Source organism: Patella vulgata, chromosome 8 (genome assembly GCF_932274485.2).
Source record: "Patella vulgata chromosome 8, xgPatVulg1.2, whole genome shotgun sequence".
In the NCBI taxonomy this organism is placed as follows: Eukaryota; Metazoa; Mollusca; class Gastropoda; family Patellidae; genus Patella; species Patella vulgata.
Genome location: NC_065886.2, coordinates 49,023,694 through 49,031,934, shown reverse-complemented (window position 1 = coordinate 49,031,934; position 8,241 = coordinate 49,023,694). Strand labels below are relative to the sequence as shown.

General features: G+C 34.5%; 1 protein-coding gene across 1 annotated transcript; it reads right to left on the bottom strand.

Moving 5' to 3' along the window:
- Positions 1 to 687: 687 nt before the first annotated feature.
- Positions 688 to 7,906, bottom strand: LOC126829644 (ubiquitin-conjugating enzyme E2-17 kDa). The gene is made up of 5 exons (XM_050559653.2): positions 7,746 to 7,906; positions 7,089 to 7,169; positions 6,878 to 6,993; positions 6,225 to 6,313; positions 688 to 1,136 (listed from the first exon to the last, which is right to left on the bottom strand). Exons 1-5 carry the CDS (start codon positions 7,787 to 7,789, stop codon positions 972 to 974), a joined length of 495 nt encoding a protein of 164 aa, XP_050415610.1. The 5' UTR covers positions 7,790 to 7,906; the 3' UTR covers positions 688 to 971.
- Between the last annotated feature and the right edge of the window lie 335 nt (positions 7,907 to 8,241).

The following is an 8,241-nucleotide window of genomic DNA, read 5'->3' as shown; positions in this document are numbered from 1 at the left end:
ACATATTTAAGAGATCAAAAGGTAATCTTGTAAGAATAAGCATGCCCTGAATGTGCCATTTATTCCTAACAAAAATCATTCAGCTTCATAGATACTAACAGAACATTACTTACACTGATAAAGAATTGTGATGTGAATACTACATTTACTTGTGTTGTGAATAAAGTTTACTTAAGCCGATGTCCATAACAATAATAATCTTCACCTCCCCTATGAAAACTCATTTATTATTGATATATCTTTGACCAAGTACGGTAATATATGTTTAAGTCTATTTATATTGGTCATTTGTCACTGTCAATTTCGCCTAAAAATATCCAACTTTCTTCCACAACAACTTTAACCTTCTTTTCATATTCTCGGCGATTTTCTTGATACATTTGGGCTGCTATGTTATTAGCTGGGCTGTTCGGATTAGGTTCATCAAGCAAAGACTGGAAAGTTGAAAAATATACAACTTAAAAGGGGTGAGAAAGAACTATCTGAATATTGATTATCTGAAGTTGAGGATGACAGGGGTACACAACAATCTGTGATTCATTCTCAAGTTACAAACTTTAATTGCCAAACCGCAAATTTCATAGTTGTCCTGATATTACAGTATAAAAAGATGACAAAAAAGGTTTCTATATAAAATGAGATTTTCATAAATTACACTTGACAAAAGATTAACATTAACAACAAATAAACTATATACTTTTCCTTATTTCAAGAATGTATATACACCATTCTGTACTTACACTTTTATAATAAAATGAAATAAATAAGTTCTTTTATCAGAAGAATAACATAATATTCTTCTTATATAAACACAATGATGTTACCAGTATACTTTTATCTTATAAAATGGTAGCCTTGGGTTTATTATACATTTACATGAAAAATAAACAGTGTCTTTTTTTTTTCTTTGGGCAATAAAACCGCACTAAAATATTATTTAGTATTTTTATTAATTATAATATCACAGGTTGCTAGGATTTTTCCCCCTCCTCCTCATCTTCATCATCGTCATCATCATTCCAACTCTCCTGTACAATTGCAGCTACTTTTTTTTCATACTCCCGCCGGTTTTCTCGATATAACTGTGCCGCTTCATTGTTGGCAGGACTGTTGGGATTTGGATCATGTAAAAGAGACTACAAAGAAAACAAAAATTTGTCAATCACAAGTATCAATATTTAATATGTATTTAATTATAATTATATTGTTATTTTTAATTTCAAGGATGATATAATAACATTAAGTAATGAAGTGATGATAATTAAATGTAAACTTTGAATGATGATGATTGACAACATTTAGCTTTCTTAAATAATCCCTTTTATATTATATCCATATCTCCCAGTTTCAGGAAGTTTAATGTGACAAGTTCCGATAACGTTTAGGACTTGAAAGACTTGTTAAACAGCAACTCAAATGAGGCAAAAACATAGGTAAAGGGTGTCATTAAAACGCTTGTTCACAGTTTTCGTCTTTCTTGGTTCGGTCATGCTTCAATGACGTACATTTACATTGCTGTGAGCTGTTACCAATTCGAATGAGAACCAATACATTATTTAATTGTGACCCCGCTGATTTTGTGAGCCAGCGCCTTGCATACTGAGCCACTGTAGCTCCCAGTGTGCATGGCTTTTTGAACTAAAATATAGACAACAGCTTTTTCTAAAAGAAAACTTGCATATTGACCAAATTTGATTTATATGTTTAAAAAAATATGATCTCTTTTGTTTTGACAAGTTTGAAAAAAATCTTTTATCTTTAGTCTCTATAGCATTCAACAGGTTTCAAGAGCTGGGGAAGAAGGGTCCCAAGATCATGGAAAGCTGAATATTGATATGGTTAGTCCTCTCATATTCAATTTGAAACAATTCTATTAATAACTGTAGTCTCTATAATAATATTCACAAGGTTTTTTGCAAATACATGTAGGGGGCAACTCCAGAATGGTGAACTAAATATAAAGTAGTCTGAAGGCTCAGCGCGGGGAGGTGTCCAGGCAGGATAAGCCCACATTTTGCAAGAGATGGATAGAGAACAAGCTAAACAAAAAGCGATTTTCCGTACAAATACGTTAAATACCATCAAGATTCATCAAATAACGCCCAGTTTGTGCTATCGTTTAGTTTAAGAAACCCCATTTAGTTTTGACATCGGTCATCTACATGTAGTTTATGACCATTTAGTTTAGTTTTGATATTGGTCATCCAGTTTATGACCATTTAGTTTTATGACTGGGCGTTTTTGATGAATCTTGATGGTATTTAACACTTTCTGCATGGCAATCTATTAACTGAATATGTGTATTAGATTATAGATGGTAAGCTCAGTTTCTTTCCTTTTTTCATCAAATCTGAATGATACCCGGACCCTAGTGTCGAAAGGGACCAAGATCTTTGGGTTATAAACTTCTATTTCAAGTTTCAACAAATTCTATAGGGTCCACAACCTTGATATACCATATTTTTACGCTATTTGAGAATGAGGACGGCCATTTTGTCTGTCAGTTTTCAAACTCAACCCTCCTTAGGGTGTAACGGTGATATACTAAAACGTTTTTTTAAATCGGATAAAAATTACGACCTCTACAGGGTCCACAAGCTAAAAACTTGCTTTTTCGTACAACCAGGGGCCATAATTCAGGAAGTTACGATCCGATATGCGAGAATATCGAAAGGACTTGAGATCTTTGGGTTATAAACTTATATTTCGAGATTCAACAAAATCGTATAAAAATTGTGACCTCTATAGGGTCCACAAGCTAAAAACATGATTTTTCGTACAAGAAGGGGCCATAATCCATGAAGTTTCGATCTGATACATATCGAAAGTTTCGTCAAAATCGGATAAGAATTGTAACCTGTAGAGTGTCCACAAACAATTGTGAACGGACGGATGGACGTCGGCAACGGCAATATATGTCCAGGCAGGATAAGCCCACATTTTGCAAGAGATGGATAGAGAACAAGCTAAACAAAAAGCGATTTTCCGTACAAATACGTTAAATACCATCAAGATTCATCAAATAACGCCCAGTTTGTGCTATCGTTTAGTTTAAGAAACCCCATTTAGTTTTGACATCGGTCATCTACATGTAGTTTATGACCATTTAGTTTAGTTTTGATATTGGTCATCCAGTTTATGACCATTTAGTTTTATGACTGGGCGTTTTTGATGAATCTTGATGGTATTTAACACTTTCTGCATGGCAATCTATTAACTGAATATGTGTATTAGATTATAGATGGTAAGCTCAGTTTCTTTCCTTTTTTCATCAAATCTGAATGATACCCGGTCCCTAGTGTCGAAAGGGAATAAGATCTTTGGGTTATAAACTTCTATTTCAAGTTTCAACAAATTCTATAGGGTCCACAACCTTGATATACCATATTTTTACGCTATTTGAGAATGAGGACGGCCATTTTGTCTGTCAGTTTTCAAACTCAACCCTCCTTAGGGTGTAACGGTGATATACTAAAACGTTTTTTTAAATCGGATAAAAATTACGACCTCTACAGGGTCCACAAGCTAAAAACTTGCTTTTTCGTACAACCAGGGGCCATAATTCAGGAAGTTACGATCCGATATGCGAGAATATCGAAAGGACTTGAGATCTTTGGGTTATAAACTTATATTTCGAGATTCAACAAAATCGTATAAAAATTGTGACCTCTATAGGGTCCACAAGCTAAAAACATGATTTTTCGTACAAGAAGGGGCCATAATCCATGAAGTTTCGATCTGATACATATCGAAAGTTTCGTCAAAATCGGATAAGAATTGTAACCTGTAGAGTGTCCACAAACAATTGTGAACGGACGGATGGACGTCGGCAACGGCAATATATGTCCACATGAAAAGGTGGGCGTATAAAAATGATCGAAAGTAATCACTCTTTCAATAAAAATGTACACTTGCTAAATTTGCCTTTGTTCTTTGTAATCCCAGAGGTCAAAAGGTGAAATTTTTCGTTTTAGCACTAGGAAGATTTAAAGCAATAAATGTCAGCGTAAAATATAAAGATAGGTTGCCAGGCAACGAAACATACGCCCACAGCAGCTAAATTGTCCGAGCTGTCGACAAGGGTTGTCGCATATTTATTCCTTTGTAGGTAATTCGGGGCCTTTACAAGACAGTTCCATACAGATCAGATTATAATTTTTGCCTTTTGAGGGTTCACAAGGTTCTACAAATTGTAACAAGGATCTCAACTCTGAAAGTAATCTACAGAAATTGTTGACATTTGACAGGCTTTTTCGTTTTACTAATTTAAATAATGCATATAAATTTCATACAGATCAGATGATCACTTTTGTCATTCAAACATTCACAAGGTTCACGACCGTCATATTGACGGAAATTGCTGAAATTCAATAGACCTCTGTGAATATAAATTTCATACATACATGTATCGGATGATAACTTTCATCAATCGTTTATTAACAAGGTTGAACAAAGTGAAACAAGGGCTATAACTCTAGAAGTAATAAACGGAAATTGCTGAAATTCAATATGATTCTTCTCTTTACTAATTTAAGTGACACATGTAAATTTCATATATATCGACAGATAACTTTTGATGTTAGAGCGTTCACCAGGTTCAATAAAGTGAAACAAGGGCCATAACTCTAGATGTAATAAATGGAAATTGCTGAAATTCAATAGGATTCTTCGTTTCACTAATTTAACTTTCATCAATCGCGCATTAACAAGGTTGAACAAAGTGAAACAAGGGCCATAACTCTAGAAGTAATAAACGGAAATTGCTGAAATTCAATAGGCTTTTTCGTTTTCCTAATTTAAATATTGAATATAAATTTCACAAAGATTGGATGTTAACTTTTGGCATTAGAGGGTTCACAAGATTTAATAAAGTGAAACGAGGGCCATACCTCTACCTCTAGACGTAATAAACGGAAATTATTGAAATTAACTACGCTTCTTCATTTCACTAATGCAAACAACATATATCAATTTTAAAACAACTGGATGATAACGGACCGACGGACCGGGGCGACGGCAATATACGTCCACATTTCTATGTGGGCGTATAAAAACTAAAGCGAAATCTATTCTAATTAATAATAGGAACATTTAAAATGTATCTTTTTGTGCTCTTAGCACCAAACTTTTACTTTGAAACATCGAAAGAGATCTTGCATAACTAAACCAAAAGATTTGGAAACCGGTTTCAATAATACGTAAAAACTGTCAAATCAAAATCTTCCCGAATTAGTTTTACAACGAAAGCTATACATAATGATACTAGTTGTCTGAAAAAAAAACAATTGAACAGTTCCATGGCTAGACTCTAGTCAGCAGGCCGCGTCACAAAGTCTACCAAACTTTTCCCCGGTAACATTTACCAATACGACATTTATAGCCTGTGAGCTATTATGTACAATGCATCCGTCGGTTTATGAAAACTCATAAAATAATTTGCAAACTTTAAATCTCGTCATTAAATACATGTTTACCGGTCACAGATAAATGTTGGTTTTCCAAGACTGGGATTCCCGGAAATCCACGCGGCCTGCATGTTCAATTGTTTATAATTTATAGGACAACTATTTTCATAAGGTATAACAATCGTTGTTAAACAAAATCGGGGAGATTTTGATTTGACAGTTTTTATGTATTATTGCAACAGGTTTTGAAATGTGTTGGTTCTGTTATGCAAGATCTTTTTCGAAGTTCCAAAGTAAACGTACGGTGCTAAGACCACCTAAAGATAAGTTTTAGTACTATTGATTAGAACAGGTTTTGCTTTAGTTTTTATATTTTACGCGGACATTTTATTGCTTTAAACCTTCCTAGTGCAAAAACGGAAAATTTCACCTTTTGAACTCCGGGGTCACTATGACTAAAGGTGAATTTAGCAAGATTACATTTTTATTGAAAGAGTGATTACTTTCAATCATTTTTAGCCTATTTTCATGATACAATAATGAATGCGCATTCACTTCCATGCAAATGACCTCATTTGACCTTTGACCCCGAATATCTCGGAAACGCCCTAACGGCGGACTGATTACCACTTGGCATCTTACTATACGCAAAATTTTACTATAGAAAAGTAGGGTCTGGTTTTGTGCCCATCTGATGGACACCTCCCGTGGGCTGAGCCTCCGGTCTATAGGGTTTCGTCCACTCCGGAACCTAATGCTTCACCTTTTATTCGAAAAAAATCTATTAAAAACTGTGGCCTTATATCAACAATTACTCACCTGAATAGAGGTTAATATTGCAGATACATCATATGTAGGGCTCCATCTATTTTGTAAAATGTCCAAGCATATACTCCCATCGGCGTACACTGAAAACATTTTCAAAATATAAACAATAACATAACACAGGACATGGTCTCTAGAATTTATCTACAGTAGAATAACCCAATAGCTTTATCACAAACAGATACCAAGATCTTTGAAATAAATATAAACCTATATTTCAAGTTTCATAGGGTTTTAAAATTAAAATTAAATAGAACTATGCATATGAATATTTAAAACAAGGAGTAGGGTTGCCTGTCTAACATTGTGGGTTTTCTCTGGGGTCTCCGGTTTCCTCCCAATGCTAAAGGCCCCTACACGCAAGCGAATTAATGAATAAAATTGAACCACATGTTAGTCCTGAAATGACCTAGTTTGTGTCAAGTGAACGGTAAACCCCATTTCTCTCTCTCTCTCTCTGTTTGAAATATATGTCTAATTGCATACTGTTATAAATTCCGGGAGCGTATTCTGAACGGTCGACCAGTAAGAAAAGTTTTTCATTTCTCTTTACATTAACATTTTTTTAAAAGTCGGCAGATTTTGTGATGGGTTGGTTGGGTTACTGGAAACAGAGCATTTATGGGGGTTTAAAAGTATCAACTTACCATTTGGATGAAACATTTTTGATACAAATCTAACTGTAGGTGGTTTATTGGGATATTCCTCTGTGAATTCTATTGTCAATTTAAAAGTGCCATCTTCAAATGGAGTATCATGAGGCCTAAAATAAACCATTAAAAATATATAGACGTTTCTCTGTACACTGTGGATGGGAACTAAATTCTCATTTGTTGACATTTTGATTACGTAACTTACCCAAATATAACAGCATTCCATACCATAATATTATTATCTGTAGGAGCTCCACTAACACCAGCCGGGGGATCTTCCTGTAATCTATAATAAAATAAATAGGGCTTTAAATTAAAATGAAATTTTGTAGGCCTATAAAATCAAACCACAAATTGAGTTAGCGTAGGCCTATCAGGATCCGTTCTGGCTAAAAAAGGGTGCAATGTTTTTGCATCTTCTTGCACCTTGCAACAGTTCACAGACCATTTATCACAGCCAAATGTAAATACAGCTTATGACCAACTGGCAAGCAAAGTGTAAGCGTACTGGAAATGGCAATGATATTGATATTATAGTTATAGTGTGAGGTCAGTTTCTGAAGGGCCTAGCACTAGCAGTAGTACGTTGATGTTACCACTGTTGGCTTCGATTCAAGCCCCAAATTATTTGTGTACTTGCAGTGTTATTCTAAAAGATTTCATTGTTTTCCTTGATCTAACGGAATTGAAACACATATATATAAATATCAGTGGGTGTAGACTACTAAATTATTATTAATATTTTCGTTTACACACACTCTAGACGGAGTCTAAGTCGGCCATTTTGGATTTCCTCAACAATCTCATTTCATAATAATTTCAATATAAATATACCCACATAATCATAAAACCTTCATTTTACCTTTTAAAATCCCTCATAAGTCTCCGCCTAGCTGGTGTAGACATCGTGAAGATTCTTGACGCGAACTAGGAGTACAAACGAGTGTTTATTTCTCCTTCAGTGACATCGAATGTTTTCTTTTTGTGAATAAAACCTACATCCGGGTTCCTTTCATATGGCTAGTAACATGCGTGTACAGGCTATAAATAGAATTATGACTATTCTTTTGAAATTTCCAGTCCAGGGGAATTAACTCTATTATATGAAAACAAAATACGCAGTTGGATTTACAACAGTGAATATTCGTATAATTGATATATAATAGTCACTTTCTGTGACCTTCATTTGCATGCCAAAGTTTTGGCGAAGAATTCACTTTATTCCGTCCAAAAAAAAAAAAAAATATTCACGATTCTAAAGTGAATAACCCCGAATCGCAAAGAATACTAGAGTTTTCTATATTATATAATACTGAGTTTTGCGTTTCCCTCCTGAGGCAGGGAGGGCGTGGCCCTTA